Raw genomic sequence first — 19,745 nt, forward strand, 5'->3', positions numbered from 1 at the left:
GAATGTGGGTCTCTCTTGCTCTAACCACTACACAAGTGTCTATCTGGGATTAAAAATAATCCAGTTCCACACACAAATCAGGGGTCGGCATTTTGTGGGAGTCCAGAATTCTAATCACATTTCCCTCCATTCTTCCCCTTTTTTGACAAAGCAAAATGTGAAGGGGGGAAACTTAACCATCTTTAAAGAAGGGTCAAATTCTTCAGATGTTTCCAGGAAGGTAGCTCTCTATTGCAAAATTTCCTAATACATATTTTTGGATATGTTACATTATTTAATACAGTAGGACCAACCTATTCACAGGATCAGGATTCGTTGATTCTCGTATCCGCTAGTTGAAAATATTAATTAAAAAAAGAGAAAAGAAACACCTACGATATTTATACATATTTCCAGGATGCATTTACCAGAACTGGCGACTAGAGGGGAGCAAGAGACCATGCAATGGCTAACGTTTAATATTTCGATTTTTTCAGTATCTGGAGGCAGAACTGATCCCCCACAGATACTGTGTTCCTACTGTAGTTTAAAATCTACTCTGTGTTACTTTTTTTTTCCTGCAGCAATGCCATTCTCCTCCTTGTTTTCTAGGATCAGGAAGATATCTATTTTATGAAGGGGGCCTTTGAGGAAGTGATGCAACATTGCACCTCATTTAATAGCGGCGGCATTGCGCTCCCACTGACGCCACAACAGAAAGCAGTCTATGTTCAAGAGGAAAAAAGCATGGGATCGCTCGGATTAAGGGGTCAGTCCACGGCGGTGCCTCGTTATGGCCTTGGTTGAGTGCCATGCAGCTCAGTCAGTTGGCCATCAGAGCAGGAAAGCTTCCAATGTCTCGCTTTGCGTGGCCGGCCCTATAATGAGGCAAAGGGAAGCAGTGGCCACAGGTAGTAGCTGGTGTGGATTGGGCACAGGGAAAGAGAGTGAAGTATGTGATGTGGACTATCTGCTGCTCCGCTCAAGTGCAATGGAGGCAGCTGCCCCATTGCTTGTGTTAAAGCCATATTGACCTGCTCATAGAGTTTGCTTCTGCAAACCTATGGAAACAGGCGCTACCTTTCCTTCATCTCGGGCAACAGAATGTTAGAGAACAGTCCTGTTGCCTTGTCCTGCCTTATCTGCATCCTTAACCCATATTAACCAGACTCGGATGACCTTATGGAACCTATATAACTGCCTTCTGCTCAGCTCTGTAGAAAAGACGTTGAGTACGGCAATAGAAAAGGCCCTGTTCCATGTTCTCACCGACATGGTGCAGCAGGGCCTCTGATGGGTATCATAAGTTATTGGCGGGCTCGTATAGGATGAGAGTGGGTAGCTTTTAGAGGTTTGGAGCCACAAATACCCCATCTATGGACTTTGGAGGGCTGCATTAGCTACAACAACCCCCCCCCAATAACCCAAATATTATTTTTAAAAATAGTTTTTTTAAAATAACTGAACTTGTGCCCTCTAGAGGCCAAACCTTTTTCAAAAATATATATTTATTTGGGGCAGACTGCATAGATGATGGAGGACATCAAAACATGGCAAGATTGCAGAACACAATGTAGTCGTCTAAACTGGAAAATAACTTGGCTGGTTGTCATTTTCTGTTTTTCTCTGCCTTCCTAGTGCTCGCACTGGCTTTTGGACCTGAACTTGGGAGGCTCACATTTTTAGGTCTAGTTGGAATCATTGACCCTCCAAGGCATGGAGTGAAGGAAGCCGTTCAAGTCCTCATTGAATCAGGGGTATCGGTGAAAATGATAACTGGAGATGCATTGGAAACAGCTTTGGCGGTTGGTGAGCAAAATACAAGACATCTATAATCTTCTCTTTAGAGTGGCAGAACCCACTAGAATAGATTGTATGGAACATCATGCCATTTTTACGATGTCTTTCACTTTGTTATAATACTCCTTTTAACGATATTTAATGTTTTACATTTGTATACCACTTTTCCTCCAAGTGAGTTCAAAATGGCATAGAAGGCTTTTGCCCTCTATACTTTATCTTTACAACAGCCATCCAGAGAATGTGACGGTCCCAAGGTCAACCAGTGAGTTTCAGGACCAACTGAGAATTTGAACAAAGGTCTCCTGAGCATTCATGCAACACTCAAAACCATTACACACTGTGTGTTTTGTATCTCAGATACAGTATATGCTCTTGGCTAGATTTCTTGCACTGCATTTCTGATTTTGGGGAACCACAAGATTTTGAAACAGTACTTCCAGTTCTCACCTGCCTTTCTCTAATTAAACAATACATCGTCAAGGTGTAAAACAAAGATCAGAGACAGCTTTGTTGGCAATCAGAAAAGCTTCCAGAATCCATACTGCAGCCACAATATGTTTATTAGACCAACCAAAAAGCCACACCAATATGTTTAAGCTCCCTGGAGCTTTGAATCCTCCCAACCAATAAAATACTACAAAAATCAAGTGGGCTAGGAAAAGGGCGGGGGAGACAAAGTCTAGACAAACTCTCAACCTTGAATCCCCTGATATTCTTGGACTAAAACTCCCAGAATCCTTCACCACTAGCTGTGCTGGCCAAGGTTTCTGGGAATTGTAGTCTAAGAACATTTGGGAATTCAAGGTTGAGAGCCACTGGTCTAGATGAAAATGGTGGTCTCAGCTAAAGTAGAACTACAGTCAATGAGAAATGGACAAATTAATACCTGTTTAATTTTTATTAATCCAGTCAGTGTACCTACATGGGACTAACAATGTGGTTCAGTCTCCAGTCCATAAATCATGTTGACTTTATGTTGTTCAAGCAGGATATAGCTACAAGCCAATCATCCCTCTCCACTGCTCATCCAATCCACAAATATCAAATCATGCTTCGCAGAAGAGTCCAGCCCTGGGCCCCACCTTCTGCACAGATGGCCCTTTAGATTTGTACAAGACAAGCATGGTGTGGATTGTGTGGTCAGACAGAGAAATGACTCACTAGTTATATCATTTGTTGCACAGCCTGCTGTAATCTCTTTCCTGGCAATCACACACCATAAGGTCAATAGCGCTCCACCCTGACCCAGATCTGTGCCAGATCTGGACCTTTTTGATGCAGCTGTAGGACTTCTATTTGGGGGTTGGGGGGGGGTTGGTCTGGAACAATTCCCCAGCAGACAGAAGGATTGCTTTTAAGGGAGATTGTTCCTAGCAAAGTCACCCTTTCTGGTGCAATCGGACACGATCCTTCCTTGATTACATCCCTTAATTTCCTTTTCTCTAGGTAAAACACATCCACTAGAGATGGGCACGAACTGGCAATCCATCCTATGGACTAACAGGTGTTTGGCAATTCCCAGATCCACCTCCTCTGGAGGGTGTCAACTCAGAGGCAGTGCCAGGAGACAGTGGCACAGGGAAGCTGGGGTACTGCCTTTGAGTGGATGACCACCGGAGGAAGCGGGGCTGGGACACCTTTTTATCTGAAGGACAAACCAGCACGAACCGAGGAACCAGCTTTTCATGCCCATCTCTAATATCCACTTGTTTCAAACCATTCCTCATAGGACATAGTTCAATAGCAATTCTTCTTGCGGAGTCAACAGAAGGTCTTCGTCATCTGACATATGTGCCAAGGTTGAGATAATCAACCATAACATAAAAGCACTGTAGTGTGTGGGTTAGAGTACAGGATGGCTTTTGGTAAATCTGGGTTCTCACCCCTACAGAGCCATGAAAACACAGTGGTTGATCTTGACCTATTCTGATCTGGGTGGTTGTTGGAAGAATTAAATGGAGAGGAGGACAGCCATGAACATTATCTTGGGTTTGTTGGAGGAAAGGTGGGGATATAGGTAACAAACAATCAAACACACAATTGTGCTTTGTTTTGTTCTCTTTTTTTCAGGACAAAATATCGGTCTTTGCAACAGGAAAATGAAAACTATGTCTGGGGAGGAACTGGAGAACATCACCGAGTCAGCGCTGCCCTCGACGGTCCAAAATGTAATGGCGCTAGAAAGGGTTGCGAACGCATGGTGTGTGGCTCTTCTTTAAAAACAGCAGGCGCCTCACATAGATGTGTTTTTTCTCCTCATCATCCAGGTTTCCATCTTCTTCCGAACAAGTCCAAAACACAAACTTAAAATCATAAAGGTATCTGTACTGACCCCCCAAGTGGTGACGCCCTCCTGTCTTTTTCTGGAGCAACTAGACTCAGTTCTTCTCCATGGCGGCTGCTCCTCCGCTTTTGATTTGCTCACTTCCTGCAAATTGTCCTTCCATTAGGATTGCTTTTTTTTCTTCTGTGGATCCTCCTGTCTTGCAACTTATTCTTGGAATAATCCTCTGCTAGTTCTTTAGTTTGCAATTAAGGGAACTGAAAATTTCTGTGCCTAGCAGTTTTCAATGAAAGAATATAAGAAATGGCGGTCGCAAATCATAGAGCATCTGTATCCCCGATTCCCTTGTGATGTTCAAAATGGCATCTTCTTCCAGGAGCCACACTAGAGCGAGCATCACACAGCCACCAGAAACGCCTAGTTCCTTGTTGTTTTTCCCTGGACAGACAACTACTGATAACGTGGTAGCAAGGATACACTGAAATTATCTGTAATTCTCCCCTTTAATTCTCTCCCCTGCTTTCTTTTCCTTTAAATGGGTCAAAACTAAGGTTGATTTTGGTGGGCCCCATTTTTCTTGATTGAAATTTGCTCAATCAGTTAACAAATTTAGCAGGCTTCCACTCGCTATAGTCTTTGACATTCAGGTGATTTGCTAATGTGTCACTCTGCCCTTGCCTTGCAATGATTGCGGAAGTGTTCTAGATTTTCTTTGTTTGTTTTGAGATGACTGCAGGCAACAGCTCTGACCGACTGCCCAGGAGAGCTGCAGGAACACTAAATAAATTGTTCTGATTGGCTCACCTATTATTAGAGCAGCAACATTTTTAAAAAAGTGTGTGTCCTGATTGGTTGTCCTAGCACTATCAAAACAACAGAAATAAATGCATGTGCCCTAATTGGCTAGCCCAAGATCATTGCACCCACACAAAAATGTGAGTGCCTTAATTGGTTGCCCCAACATTATTGTGGTAACATATGGGTGTTTTGATTGGCTAGCCCTGGACTTTTACAGCAGTATGAGCATATGTGTCACCTGTGTTACAATGAGTTTTAGCTTGCTGATTGCCTTTATTGAAAAGGCGTCCTCAACACTGACTACAAGAACAAAATAATATCTAATTGGGGCTCTGTTTCTTAACCAACTGCAGCTGCAGTATGGTTTCAGTTAAAATAGCTAATATTCCCAACTTTTAAAACCTCAAGCTTTCAGTTATTAGGATCTCAAAATTGCATTCCTAATTATAATGCATCCTGTTTGTAAAGTTAAAGCCTATATGCTGGGCTTTTCTTCTTGTGAAGTACATCTACCCATTTTTCACACACACACCCCAGAAGCCAAGTTATTACCTACTTGATCTCCTTCGGCACTGATGTTTGCCTTCATCTGTCACTTTTTAAGGCCTTGCAGCAGGCAGGCGCCATCGTGGGGATGACTGGAGATGGAGTGAACGACGCAGTCGCTCTGAAATCTGCTGATATTGGCGTTGCAATGGGACGGGCAGGCACGGATGTCAGCAAAGAGGCAGCAAGCATGATTCTTGTGGATGATGACTTCTCAACAATCATGTAGGTGGCACTTTGGTGGAATTTCATATGCCAACTACTTCCAACAGACGAAAGAGAGGGAAAGAGACACAGAGAAAAGAGGCGGGCTCTCTCTGATGGCAAAGGCTGGAAGGAACAATTGGTTCACGCCGGATAGATTGACAGCCCAGAAAGGTCCCTCCCAGCCACATATTTTCTAAACAGCATGCGAGGTTGCAAATGAAACTCCAAGAGTAATAATATGCAGAACTGTTGCAGGAAGCTGTACAGCTCACCTGAAAGGTTTCTGAAACTGGCATCTCCAATGACACCCCTTAGCACCTTACTCATGATGTGGGATGCTGAATCCCTAGTAATTGTGGAAGCAAGATAAAGATAGAAGAACCTGAACAAGTTGTGGTTATGTTTGTGCAGACAATCTTGTAAGTCAAGTGTGAAAAAGTGAGTCACTTTGGACCACAGATCCCAAAATCCTTCAGCCCCTCCCCCAAGGAGCCCCTAGTTCTGGTTCAAAGTGTCCCAAAGGAAAGGGTACTTGGTTAGTACCCTTGAAGATGTCCATCCTATTTGTGAGCAGAGAAACTGAGGGAGAGGAGGGTGCAATGTCATTGAATGTTCCCAGGGAGGCAGAAGAATTCTCCAATATTCTCCAGTGAGTCTTATCTTGAACAGCTGTCTGCATAGCTCAGTGGATTAGGTCTCTGGCTGTAGAGGTTGGGGGTTCAATTCCCCACTGTGCCTCCTGCAAGTAGAGCCAGCCTGTGTAGCCTTGGGCAAGCTGAACAATCCCAATGAAGGGGGTAAACCACTTCTGAGTATTCTCTACCTGGGAAACCCTGAAAAAGGTCACCATAAGAACTGACTTGATGGTGTGCAATTATTATCAAGACTTACTTTTAACAGTGGCAGGAAGGAAAAGTCCTTTCTCATTTTTGCCTTTTTTTAATTTTAGCAGCCTGGCTGTTTTGTCAACAGAGGCACTAGGAACCCCTTCTTCCACGAATCCAGAGCTTTTGCAGGACCTGGGTGTTACCAGTGAGGCATAGATGTTTATGTACTGCTTTAAAAAATGTGTTATTCTTTTTTTCTTTCCCAACAGGAATGCAATTGAGGAGGGAAAAGGAATCTTTTACAACATTAAAAATTTTGTTCGATTTCAGCTCAGCACGTAAGTTGTTTGTGGCTTGACCCATAGAAATGAGCTGTTGTGCGGACCCCAGGGTCTCCCTGAGGATTTAGTTTCGTCTCTTGTTTCTTTCTTGGCAGGAGCATCTCGGCTCTCAGTTTAATCGCCCTGTCAACAGTATTCAATTTGCCAAATCCGCTCAACGCAATGCAGATTTTATGGATCAATATTATCATGGATGGCCCTCCAGCTCAAAGGTGAGGTGGGGATGCAGAGGGAAAAGAACCGCACGGATGATGCTGGAAGTTAAGGTTCAGGGCATGAATTCTGGAGGATGGCAGGCATTTTTTGGGGGGTAAATTAGTGCCCCAGATTTGTGTGGGCCATAACAGGATTGGAAATGGATGCCTTTGGCCTGTCTCCCTCACTCTTTATCTCCACCCTCTTCTCTTTTGGAGACCCTTGGGGACTCCCCAGTATAAAATAAAAGCTGTTCCTGAGTAGAAATAGGGCTTTTTCAACCACAAAAGATATTATATATTTTTTAACGTGAAGGCTCTTTGAAAGACACAAAAATGCCCTTTGAGAGTCATAAAAATTTGCACAAGAGAACACCTACCTCTACAGTGGACCCTCTACTTACAGAATTAATCCGTATTGGAATGGTGGCTGCAGGTCGAAAAGTCTGTAGGTCGAGTCTCCATTGACCTACAATCATTGAAAACCGATTAATCCCGTAACTGGCCGTTTTTGTTCCATTTTTGTTCCATTTTTGTTTTTTTCTGGTCTGTAGGTCGATTCTCTGGCTGCAAGTCGAACCTAGATTTTGCAGCCAGAGAAGTCTGTAACTCGAAAAGTCTGTAAGTCAAGCCGTCTGTAAGTCGAGGGTCTACTGTATATTGCCCAATGTGTTTGCTACATCACAACAAAGCACCTCCTGCATGGAGCTAAACTGTTTAGATTGGAGCAGTTTGCAAATCTGCATGTGCAAGAATTGGTTTACGGCTGCTACTCAATACATTGTGGTTTGCAACCAAGAATACAAGCCGTCTTCAAATTAAACGGATCTGCTTAGAAACATTTTAAGCATGCCCAGTCAAGCCACATGAATCGGTGCTACTAAAAAGTCTCCAACTCAACCCTTCAGTGACAGCTGTAAGGGTTTTGGATTAGTCTAAAGCTGCTTATGGAAACACAAGTCTCTCTCTCTCTCTTGATTTTGCCAGCTGATCTCAGAGTTGCTGACAAAGCAATCTGACAAAATAACTGCTCTGGTGGCCAAGAACTGCTGGTGGAAAACCCAGACCTACTGGGATATGGCACACAGTTACACTAAGCTGCCACCAACCATTCCCTATAAAAAGTCACACAGACCAGGGATGGATTTTCAAACAATAAAAAGAATAAGGTTTATTTAAATACACACAGGGAAAATAAACAATCAGGTGAATAGGATAAAGTAACGTGGCTTATTCTCACTCATACAAGCATACAGTTTGGTTCACCCAGAACCCTTAACTTAAAGCACAGACCCTGAACCTATCAGTTCTGGCTAACCAACAGACACCTGAACCTATCAGGTTGGTACTCTGACACACAGTAGTACCCTGTCTGACACACTGACTCCCACAACAGCTTCTTCTTCCCAGCTGCTGCTTCGTCACAACCCAGTGTCTCTCAGCGTCTGTCTCAGCATCTCCTTTCACCACACAGGCATCACATATTTATACAGTACAGCCCCTCCTCCTGATGTCCCGCCTTCCACTCCCCATAGGATGGAACTTTCCCTCCAAACCCATGACAGACAGGTAACATCAGTGCTGTTATGTAACACCTCCCCTCTTTATAAGTTGTTTTGTAGGGGGAAAGCTAAGGTGCTTTTCACCAAAAAACAACCTGTATAAAATACACAACAACAGTTATACATTCAATACCATATAATACTTACTTATACTTACATTCTAAGTTAAACATAGCAATTATGCATTTAAACATTTACCATTAACATTACATCCATTTACCTTTATTCATACAAACCAATTCAAAAACAGGTACATTTTACTTTTTGTCATCATTATATACACATAGTCCATGTTCTTTCGCCGTCTTCAATCTTCAGGTCTTCTTGATAAGGCGTCAGCAACACAGTTCACTGACCCTCTGACCACCTTCACTTCAAAGTCATAGTCCTGTAGGTTTAAAGCCCACCTCATAAGTTTGCTATTGTGGGTTTTCATTGTCTTTAACCATTGCAATGGTGAATGGTCAGTACACAGAATAAAATGTCTTCCCCAGATGTAAGGCTTGGCCTTCTGGATCGCGTAGACTATGGCCAAACACTCCTTCTCCACGGTTGCCAAATGTCTCTCACCTTTTTGAAGTTTCCTACTCAGGTAGGACACTGGATGCTGGTCACCATTCTCATCCTCCTGGCACAGAACTGCTCCTACCCCGCTGTTAGACGCATCGGTGTAGATGATGAACTCCCGGTCGAAGTCTGGAGCACGCAGGACAGGATAGTTGATTAACGCCTCCTTCAACCTCTGGAACGCCGCCTCACAGTCGCTGGTCCACGGGATGCGGTCATCAGCCTTCTTCCTCGTCAGATCGGTCAGCGGAGCCGCAATCTCGCTAAACCTCGGGATGAACTTTCTGTAGTAGCCCACCAACCCAAGAAATGATTTGACTTTTTTCTTGGTGTTGGGTCTAGGCCAATCACGAACAGCTTCTATTTTGGCCTCCAGGGGTTTTATCATTCCTCCCCCTACCATGTGACCCAAGTATTTTATTTCTGGGCTACCCAGCTGACACTTGCTGGCCTTTACTGTTAGCCCTGCTGCACTTAACCTCTGCAGCACTAACTCCAGGTGTATCAGGTGATCTTCCCAGGTATTACTGAAGATCCCTATGTCGTCGATGTAGGCCACTGTGAAGTCACTGAGCCCTGCCAAGGTCTGGTCCATCAGCCTTTGGAAGGTGGCTGGTGCATTTCTGAGACCAAAGCTCAGGACTCGAAACTCATAGAGACCAAAAGGGCTGCAAAAGGCAGTTTTTTCTTGATCCCTGGGATCAATTCTTAATTGCCAATATCCCTTTACCAGGTCCAATGATGAGATGAACCGACAACCCCCTATGGTTTCAATCAGGTTGTCTAGCCTGGGCATTGGGTAGGCATCAGGAGTGGTTACACGGTTTAATTTCCTGTAATCAACACAAAACCTAATGCTCCCATCAGGCTTGTCCACCAGGACTATCGGAGAGGACCAAGGACTAGAAGATGGGACGATTATGTTCTCCCTCAGCATCTCGTCCAGCTCCTTCCGCACCTTGTCCCTATAGGGTCCCGTTACTCGGTATGGGGATACTGCCTGCGGGGGTGCATCCCCTGTGTGGATCCGATGCATCACTCCCTTCACTATCCCCGGCTTGTTGGAAAACACCTGTTGATATTTACTAAGCAGCATTTTTAGTTCTTGCTGCTGGTCTTGGGTGAGTGCAGGACTGATCTTTACCTCCTCTGGGTTGTATTTTACTTCCCCTCTACCCTCCCAGAAGGGTAATTCAGCTTCCTCACTCTCAGCTGCTTTTATCGCGAATAAAACCCTCTGTTCCCCTCTGTAGTAGGGTTTTAGGGCATTCACATGAACCACCCTCCTTGCTTGGTTCTCCTCCTGCTCTATTAGGTAGTTCAGGTCTGACATCTTGGAAATGACCCTATATGGTCCTGCCCATTTGAGCTGCAGTTTATTCTCTCTGCAGGGCCTAAGCCAAAGCACTTCCTCCCCTGGGTCAAAGTGCCTCTCTCTAGCTTTGTGGTCATACCATGTTTTCTGTCTGACCTTCTGAGCTTGCAGGTTTTCTGCTGCCAGCTCTAGATTTTTCTTTAGGTCATTCATCAAGGTGTCTATGTATGTTACAACGTCTTGTGGGTCATCCTGGGTGATCTGCTCCCAATTTTGTTTGATCAAATCAAGGGGCCCTTTCACCCTTCTCCCAAATAGAAGTTCAAATGGACTGAACCCGGTACTGGCCTGTGGCACTGATCGATAAGCAAACAAAAGGGATTGCAGCTTCTGGTCCCAATTGTTTGGATTCTCTGCCAAGTAAGCCCTAATCATGCGCATTAGAGTCCCATTGAACTTCTCAGTTAACCCATTACTTTCAGGATGATAGGCAGTGGTTTCCTTGTGCTTTATTCCACAGATTTGCCATAAGCGTTTCATGAGCTTTGATGTGAACGATGCTCCCAAATCTGTGATTATCTCTGAGGCAAATCCCATCCTGGACATATACCCCACCAAAGCATCGGCCACTGTGTTAGTCTCAATGTTAGTTAAGGGTATGGCTTCAGGATATCTTGTGGCATGGTCCACAATTGTTAGAATGAACCTGTTCCCCCTCTTTGTGGCCTTGGGCAAAGGTCCCACAATATCCACCCCTATGCATTTGAACGGAGTGTCAATCACAGGCAAAGGGCACAACTTTGCTTTGGTCCTGTCGCGGTTATTCCCCTGCCTTTGACACACATCACATTGTTTACAGAATTCCCTGATCTGCTTCCCTATGTCAGGCCAGTAGAAATTCTGTGTGATTCTCTGTTGTGTTTTGTTCACTCCTAAGTGCGCAGCAAACATATCAGAGTGACCCCTTTGTAAAATCATGGGGCGATACTTTTCAGGTACCACCAGCTGACTTCTGATCCCATCTCCCCCTTTTGAGATATTTCTCAGGGTTTCTCTATATAAAATCCCCTTTTTCTCCAGAAATCTCACTGGGGTTTCAGGTGTTAGCTGGGCGTCAGTCACCTGTTCAAAACACTTTTGGAGAGTGGCGTCTGCCTTTTGCTCCTGTCCAAATCTGCTGTCTGTGGTTAAGGTTTCCACCACAGCTTCTGAACTCCCCTCTGCTTCCTCTGGCTCATCATTACCCCCCTGAACTGTCCCCGTGGTGGCTTGTGAGCGTGTAATCACTAGCACCCGTTTCACATGTTCAGCCAGGTCATTTCCCATGAGCACGGCTGCTGGCAGAGTCGCTGAAATCGCTAGCCGCCAATCTCCCCTCCAGCCTTGAAAGTTGACAGGTACCTCTGCTACTGGCAGAGAGATTACCTGCCCCTCAATCCCTGCCACCTTTATGCTCTCATTTGGGATTATAAACTCCCTAGGAATAATATCTGGATGGCACAGGGTTACCTGGGAACAAGTGTCCCGCAGCCCCCTATACTGACGGTCAAGTATTCCTACGTCCACCCCGGCTGTCTCAAACAACTGAGAATCTGTTTTTATCAGCAAGCAGCGCTTTACCTCCATAAGAGGACCATTTTCCTCAGCCTGATCAGCAGAGGCAGCTGTCCCAGACTGAGTAGCCATGGCAACAGGCTCCCTCTGTGACACTGAGCCTTGCTCTTTCTGGACACAGAACACAGCTTTTGGCTTGGTTCCACTAGACTCCTGAGGCACCATTCCTTTTAGCTGCTTTAATTTCTGACACTCTGAGATTAGATGACCCTTTCCCTGACAGAAATAACATTTTCTGGTGTATTTTGATTCTCTCTCATCTTGTTTTGGTTTTCCCTCCAAAATCTGAGGTCTTTGTTTCATGTCTGAGGGCTTCCCTTCACCATGGGCCCCTCCCGCTTGCTGGCTTTTCCCTGGTCCCTGAGAGTACTTGCTGTAGGTTTCTTTGGGTTTACCTACAGATTTCCCCTCACCCAAGGGCTTTCTTATTTGGGAAATAAAATCTGCGATCTCTGCGGCTGCTGCCACAGATTTCGGTTTCCTTTCCCTCACCTGGAATTTCAATTCCCCCTGCAGGATTGAATAGAACTGTTCCAGTGCTATCAAGTCTTTAAGCTGCTCATAGGTCTCTGTCCCTTCCTGCGATAGCCATTTCTCAAGCAGCCTCACCAATTGGGCCCCCACTTGGGTAAAAGTCTGTTCTGGTTTTTTAGTGAGGGACCTGAATCTTTGTCTCAGCTGCTCTGCATTTATCCCATGTCTGGCAAACACCAGTTTTTTAAACTCTGCAAAATCTTTCATCAGTTCCTCAGGCATCTCGGCATAAACCTCAGCCAGGCTACCACTGATTAAAGACCGCATGATGGTCATCTTCTCAGTTTCCCTCACTGAGAAGTCCACAAACGCTCTTTCCACTAAGGAAAAGAACACCTCAGGACAATCTCCCTTGTGGTACACAGGGAATTTCTTCAGGTCAGCTTTAGACAGTTGGCCTCCCTCAGAATCCCTATTATTATTATTGTTCTGGTTCATCAGTTCCAGTTTTCTTAATTCAAACGCCATTTTCTCTCTCTCCAATGCCAATTCAAATTGTCTCTGTTTCTCTCTTTCCCTTTGCTCCATTTCAAATTGCCTTTCCCTTTCCTCCCTTCTTTCTCTCTCTAATCTTTCCTCCATTTCCCTCACCCTCAGTTCATGCTGTTGGGCTATGAGTATTTTTCTGAGTTCTGGGTTCTGCTCTCCTGTGCTGTCACCTTGCACTGAGCCAAATTCATCCTCAGAACCTTGGTCAATCTGGGGGTCTTTCACTTCACTCATTTCGGCCATCTGGCTTCGAGTCAAGGGCATAATCCCCCCTCAGAACAGGCTGCTTTAAAAAGTCAAGCCTCAGAATAAAACGACCACTTTTTTTCCTTTTTGCCTCAGAACCAGCTCTCCCTAGAGATTGCTGCTGTTCTTCAGCACTAACTTGCAACAGTATCGAGTCAGAGCCTACCCCCCTCTGCTGGGCCTCTCAGCTGGCAAGCTAGCTCGCTGTTGCTACGCAGTTTTGCCTCAGCGTTTTCCCGCCAAAACTAGGCTGCCTCAGAGCACCTTAATCTAAGTCTCCCCAGTTGGCACGTTCTACTAGCGCACCTCCCCGTGAGGTACACCTAGAAGATTACCTACGCGCCTCAGACTGTCCCTGACTAGACCCCCCTTGCTCTGGGCACACTTGCCAAGGCTTTGCTGGACCGCTGGACAACTGGACCAGTCGTATCCCACACGCTGGACACCAATCAATGTGACAAACCCAGACCTACTGGGATATGGCACACAGTTACACTAAGCTGCCACCAACCATTCCCTATAAAAAGTCACACAGACCAGGGATGGATTTTCAAACAATAAAAAGAATAAGGTTTATTTAAATACACACAGGGAAAATAAACAATCAGGTGAATAGGATAAAGTAACGTGGCTTATTCTCACTCATACAAGCATACAGTTTGGTTCACCCAGAACCCTTAACTTAAAGCACAGACCCTGAACCTATCAGTTCTGGCTAACCAACAGACACCTGAACCTATCAGGTTGGTACTCTGACACACAGTAGTACCCTGTCTGACACACTGACTCCCACAACAGCTTCTTCTTCCCAGCTGCTGCTTCGTCACAACCCAGTGTCTCTCAGCGTCTGTCTCAGCATCTCCTTTCACCACACAGGCATCACATATTTATACAGTACAGCCCCTCCTCCTGATGTCCCGCCTTCCACTCCCCATAGGATGGAACTTTCCCTCCAAACCCATGACAGACAGGTAACATCAGTGCTGTTATGTTGCTGACAAAGCAATCTGACAAAATAACTGCTCTGGTGGCCAAGAACTGCTGGTGGAAAACCCAACACCACCAAAAGAAAAAGATGGAGCAGGAGAAATGTGGGGTGTGAAGATGTTGGGGTTCTGCTAGATTGAAAGCCTTTTCCGTCCAGGAACACTGCCAGCATGTTGGGACAAAGTTAGATCGGAAATAGGATAATCCTAAATTATTCCCACCATACTTAGGCTGCCAGGGGGTATGGTTTCAGTACAGCTTCAGCCGGCCCAAGGTTGGTTTAGCTGGCCTGTGGCCATGTTGGCTGGTGAGGATAGTGCTCTGATAACCACCAAATGTCTTCTTCTGGGTGAACAGCTTGGGCGTTGAACCAGTGGACAGAGATGCCATCAAGCAACCTCCGAGGAGCCTCACGGATACGATTCTTAGCAAGTCCCTGGTGTTGAAGATCTTAATGTCAGCCACCATTATCATCAGTGGAACCATGTTTATCTTCTGGAAGGAGGTGAGGAAGATAGATAATAAAGCATAATCTGGAATAAACTTCACTTACCAAACAAACAAACAAATAAATGAGTGGGGGAGGGAGCCTGAACACTTTGATATTTAGAGAAGGGCATGAAGCACCAGTTCAGCCATTTGTGCCAATTTCCTGGCTGAACAGGTGTTTGGCTCTTCAAAGCCCCGCCTCCTCTGGCCGATGCCCACTCAGAGGCAGTGGACATCTTCCCTGCCCCGCCTCCTCCAGGCACTGCCTCTGAGTGGGCATCGACTAGAGGAGGCAGGGCTGGGAAGTGCCCAAATCCCTGTTCAGCCAGGAAACGAACCAGCAGTTCGTGCCCATCTCTTGTTGTATTCGTTTGATCCTTTCAAGTATTTGTATACTCGTGATCTTTAGTTTTCAGTGTGGTCTTTTAATGATGTGAGCCATATTGGGTCCTTCTTAAGGAAAAAGGTGGGAAATGAATGAATGAATGAATAAAGTAGGTAGATTCAGTTTGGAATTTGGGATTTTTCTAATTCTAGTGCTTTGCTCCAAAATATACAGTGGGCCATATATCCAAATTAGGGACATGGTGGCACTGTGGGTTAAACTGCAGAAGCCTCTGTGCTGCAGGGTCAGAAGACCAGCCATTGTAAGATCGAATCCACATGACGGAGTGAGTTTCCACCTCCCGGCGCTTCTCCCAGCTCCTGCCAACCTAGCAGTTCGAAAGCATGTAAAAATGCAAGTAGATAGATAGGTGCCACCACTGTGGGAAGGTAACGGCATTCAGTGTCTAGTCACGCTGGCCACGTGACCACGGAAACTGTATTCGGACAAAAGGCTGGCTCTACGGCTTGGAAACAGGGATGAGCACCGCACCCTAGAGTCGGATATGACTGGACAAGGGGAAACTTTACCTTACCTATGTATCCAAAAAAAGGAAGGTCGGGGGGGGGGAATTTAAAATAAAATAAAATTGGTCATCCACAGAGCACAAGATCTTTTGAATTAAGGACAATAAGTTTTTGTCTCTTGAGCCCAGAAGTATAGTTCTTTTAGTTCCAGTAAACAATAAATCTTTTAATTAAAACGATTTAGCACTTATGGAGGTTGAAAGGCTATGGTTTTAAAACCATAGTCACAAGTATATGGTTTTAAACGTATGCATCTACAAATATCAACTATTTTGCTTTGGAAAACTATTATGCTGAAGGAAGGCCGTGGGTTATATCACCAACACTGAGCTGTTTCCAGGAATTTAACCCAGCTGTGTTGATGGAAACCACAATACTACAGTAGGTAGGGTTTACCTTCACAGCAAATGCCCCTCTGTCTGTTTCACAGCTGTCCTGGTTTTTACTTTGAGCAAATGTTCCTGCAGCTCTATCCATCACCAAGGATAGATTTAAAGCCATCTGGATTATATGGTGCTGGGCTTCTAATCTTTCCTTGAGAAGAAGCAAGATTAAATTTCAAGGTGACGGTGACTTTATAAACAAAAGGTTCATTGTGAGACGAGAAAGCTTGATTTCGCACATGCTCCCAACATCCTGGCTGTTTTTCTTTCTCTCTCACTTTTCTTGCAAATGAATTTTTTGCCTACATGTTTTACAGATTCCGGAAAGTGGTGTAACCCCACGGACCACGACAATGACATTCACTTGCTTTGTGTTCTTTGACCTTTTCAATGCTTTGACGTGCCGCTCCCAGGTGAGAGAGGGGTGGCTACTAACCCAGAGGAAAATCTGCTTTAAGAGGCTAGATAGCTGGCTGGAGAGCTCAGTGGCTGGGTTGGGAGTTCAATTCCCCACTGCGCATCTCAGAAGAGCCAGCCTGGGTTGCCCTGGGCAAGCTGTACAGTCCCAGGGCACCCCTGAAAGAAAGGAATGGGAAACCACTTCTGATTATTCTCTACCTAGAAAACCCTGGAAAAAAGTCACCATAAGTCAGAATTGGCTTGATGGTGGACGATTATTTATTATCGTTATGAACATACTCAAGATGCGATTAAAATGAAACTCATGTTTTTATATCTTGTGGACAGAGAGCTGTCTTTTGACCATGCCATGTCTGAATTCCTGCTTTTAATTTTCTTGAAGCATAGGATCAAACAATGCGCTGAACATGTGAAGGCATATACCGTGTCTGCTTCCAAACCACTACCTTAAAGATAACAGCAGAATAGGAAAATGATTAGCATCTCTCTCTCTCTCGCTCTCGCTCTCTCGCTCTCTCTCTCTGTGTGTGTGTGTGTGTGTGTGTGTGTGTGTGTGTGAGAGAGAGAGAGAGGTGTAGCCCTTTTTCCTCAGATCAAATTGCATCTAGAACGAGCATCTTGAAGCTGTCCTTCTCTAAAGGGAGCAAACAGACCGATTGGAATGGGGAATTTTCTTCTGGAGATTTGGTATGATAAGGAAGGCTATGCACCGAAATTCCATTTATTTGTGGTGGGGGTGGGAATCCTTCTTCTTCTTTTTTTTTTGAATAGACAGAATTGCTCAGCCAGGATGCTAAACAGCCCATGTACTGCAGTCTCACTGTTTTGAAATAGTAACTTTAGTCCAGTGCAGCTCATAGAAGCTTTCATCCGCCCCCCCCCACCACCACGTGGTGAAAAAAAAACACACCTAATAATACCTTTTCCAAGATTGGCTATTGACCAAGTACTCATTTCACTTGTTTTTAAAGGAACTATGAGGCAGTTTAAAGCATTGTTTCTCTCTGAGGTTGTTTTAAGGAGGGACAAACTGGATCCACGAGAAACACCGATAGAACGTCAGATCACTTCCTGGCTGCCCCAAGAATCCTTGTTTTGTTTTCTCTCCCTTTAGACAAAATTGATATTAGAAATTGGCCTTTTCCGAAACCACATGTTCTTATATTCCGTGCTGGGTTCCATTTTGGGCCAGATGGCTGTAATTTACATTCCTCCTCTACAGAAGATCTTCCAGACGGAGAATTTAGGAGCATTAGGTAAGTCTGATAACTAGATATTCTGATGGGTGGGGAGGGGATATATCTATTTATTTGTTTGTAGCATATAGTGCTGTAGGGGGGGAAAGTTAGATTATCAAGAGGGATTAATCAGTTCTGGGGTGGGCAGTTTTCCAAAGCCTCTGAAGGACATCTCAACCACTCCAAAAATATTTTGCCCTTTTAAAAAAGACCTTAAAAAAGTTCTGCCCCATAATTTTTTTCAAAAAATGTTTCTGGCCACTAAGGGTCAAGAGTTTTTTTTTCTCTCTCTCTCTCTCTCTTTAAAAAATTCTTTTTAAAAAAACTGGAAAGTTTCCTCTTGATGGCAAAAAAGTGACATTTTGGGTGGGTGAGAAAATTTTGATTCCCATTTGTGTAATCATCTACAATAGTAATTCCCCCCCCTGCTTTCCTTCCTTGATAGACTTGTTGTTCCTCACCGGCCTGGCATCTTCCGTTTTCATCCTCTCAGAACTGGTCAAATTGTGCGAAAGATATTGCTGCCTCCGATCAAAGGCAGACCACATCCAGCTGCAAGATGTGTGACTTAGAAGAATGAAGGTTCCTATAGTCTTAGGTGCAGCTCAACAGTGAACTTGGGCTTTGCATATCAAGGATTTCAGGTTCAATCCATCTCCAGGAAGGGCTGGAGAAACTCCTGTCTAAAGCCCTAGAAAGCTGCTGCCAGTCAGAGTTTGCAATATTGGACTAGATGGGTCATGAGCTGGACTCAACGTAGGGCAGCTTCTTCTGTTCCTTAGGTTTCCATCCACATAAATCTGGAATGCTATTTCAAATGAAACTCTCAGTTCCAGGAATTCACACGGGACTAATTCATCTTTTTATACACTACTGAAAGTCGTCAAGCAGCCTGAGATCAACGGAGCTCTCATCAAACCACATTGTCGTCTGCTGCATGACTCCTCTCTTGTTCTATACTGTGTTTAAAGAGAAACTTAAAGCAAAAAGGAACCGCGACACAAACGCGTGGCACCATCAACATTTATTTATTTCAGTTGTAATAAAACTTTTTTGTTAATAAAACATGTTGTCAGGAGATCGTGTGACCTAACGATCAGAAACACACGTTCACACCGATACCCCACAAAATGTTTTGTGTGAACGTGAACCAGCATTTTCACACACGGGAGACTAAAACAGAGGTTAGAAGTGTCTGGCATTCTTCATTCCCCAAGACAAAAAATGTAATTAATATTACTGTTATTATGTTGGCACAGATATCTCTCTGGATCACAGGCAACTACAAGAAGAAATTATTTGGAAATTAGATTGTTATTTTTCTCTCTGCGCTCAGAACAGGTGCATTTTTTAACAACAGTGAATTAGAGGGAGTGGCTTAATATTTTAACAAACTGTTTCCAGGCTTTGGAAGACTGCCTGAAAAACACCCTTCCCTAACCTCAGAGCAGCAGGTAGTCACCAGTCCCTAAATCTGACCTTGATAGCACCTATTGTTGGGACTTTTATTTGCAATCTCGCATGCAGCCTGTAGTTTGAGTGACTGGGAGGGACTTTTCTGCGCTGGGGTGATTATCTGTCCAGCACTAACCCATTGTTCCTTCCAGTCTCTCCATTCAAAGAGAGCCCCGCCTCTTTGCTGAGCTCTCTTGCCCTCTTTTTCGTCTTTTGGTGGCAGTTGTGTGTTTGCTGTTCAGTTAGTTGACGGTATCTGTGCAGTAATAAAAGCAGCATGCACAAGTCTGTGATTTCAAGCAACTGTACGTAATGTTTTTATTCTTTCTCCTACAAAAATGTCTCAGAGTGAATTCCTGAGACCTTAAGTGCCAGTTAATGAGAAAGCGGGGGCACTCTGGAAAACGCTATTCTCCTCCAAGTCTCGGTACTTCTGTTGTTGTTGTTAAGTCGTTAAGTCATGTCTGACTCTTTGTGACCCCCATGGACGCCAGACCCTCCTGTCTTCCACTGCCTCCCAGAGTTGGGTCAAATTCATGTTGATTGCTTTGACGA

The 19,745-nt window shown here is 44.6% G+C and overlaps 1 protein-coding gene across 1 annotated transcript in view; it reads left to right on the plus strand.

The window, feature by feature from the left end:
• The window catches only part of ATP2C2 (ATPase secretory pathway Ca2+ transporting 2), a 43,575-nt gene extending 24,775 nt beyond the window's left edge, over positions 1–18,800 (plus strand). The window contains exons 17-27 of the mRNA XM_072980774.2: positions 592–748; positions 1,618–1,788; positions 3,853–3,950; positions 4,050–4,100; positions 5,469–5,635; positions 6,714–6,782; positions 6,881–6,997; positions 14,651–14,798; positions 16,395–16,490; positions 17,612–17,753; positions 18,181–18,800. Coding sequence (XP_072836875.2) covers positions 592–748; positions 1,618–1,788; positions 3,853–3,950; positions 4,050–4,100; positions 5,469–5,635; positions 6,714–6,782; positions 6,881–6,997; positions 14,651–14,798; positions 16,395–16,490; positions 17,612–17,753; positions 18,181–18,302 — 1,338 coding nt within the window. The 3' untranslated portion in view covers positions 18,303–18,800. The remainder of the gene's footprint in view (positions 1–591; positions 749–1,617; positions 1,789–3,852; positions 3,951–4,049; positions 4,101–5,468; positions 5,636–6,713; positions 6,783–6,880; positions 6,998–14,650; positions 14,799–16,394; positions 16,491–17,611; positions 17,754–18,180) is intronic.
• The last annotated feature ends 945 nt before the right edge of the window (positions 18,801–19,745 follow it).

Source organism: Pogona vitticeps, chromosome 10, assembly GCF_051106095.1.
Source record: "Pogona vitticeps strain Pit_001003342236 chromosome 10, PviZW2.1, whole genome shotgun sequence".
In the NCBI taxonomy this organism is placed as follows: domain Eukaryota; kingdom Metazoa; phylum Chordata; class Lepidosauria; order Squamata; family Agamidae; genus Pogona; species Pogona vitticeps.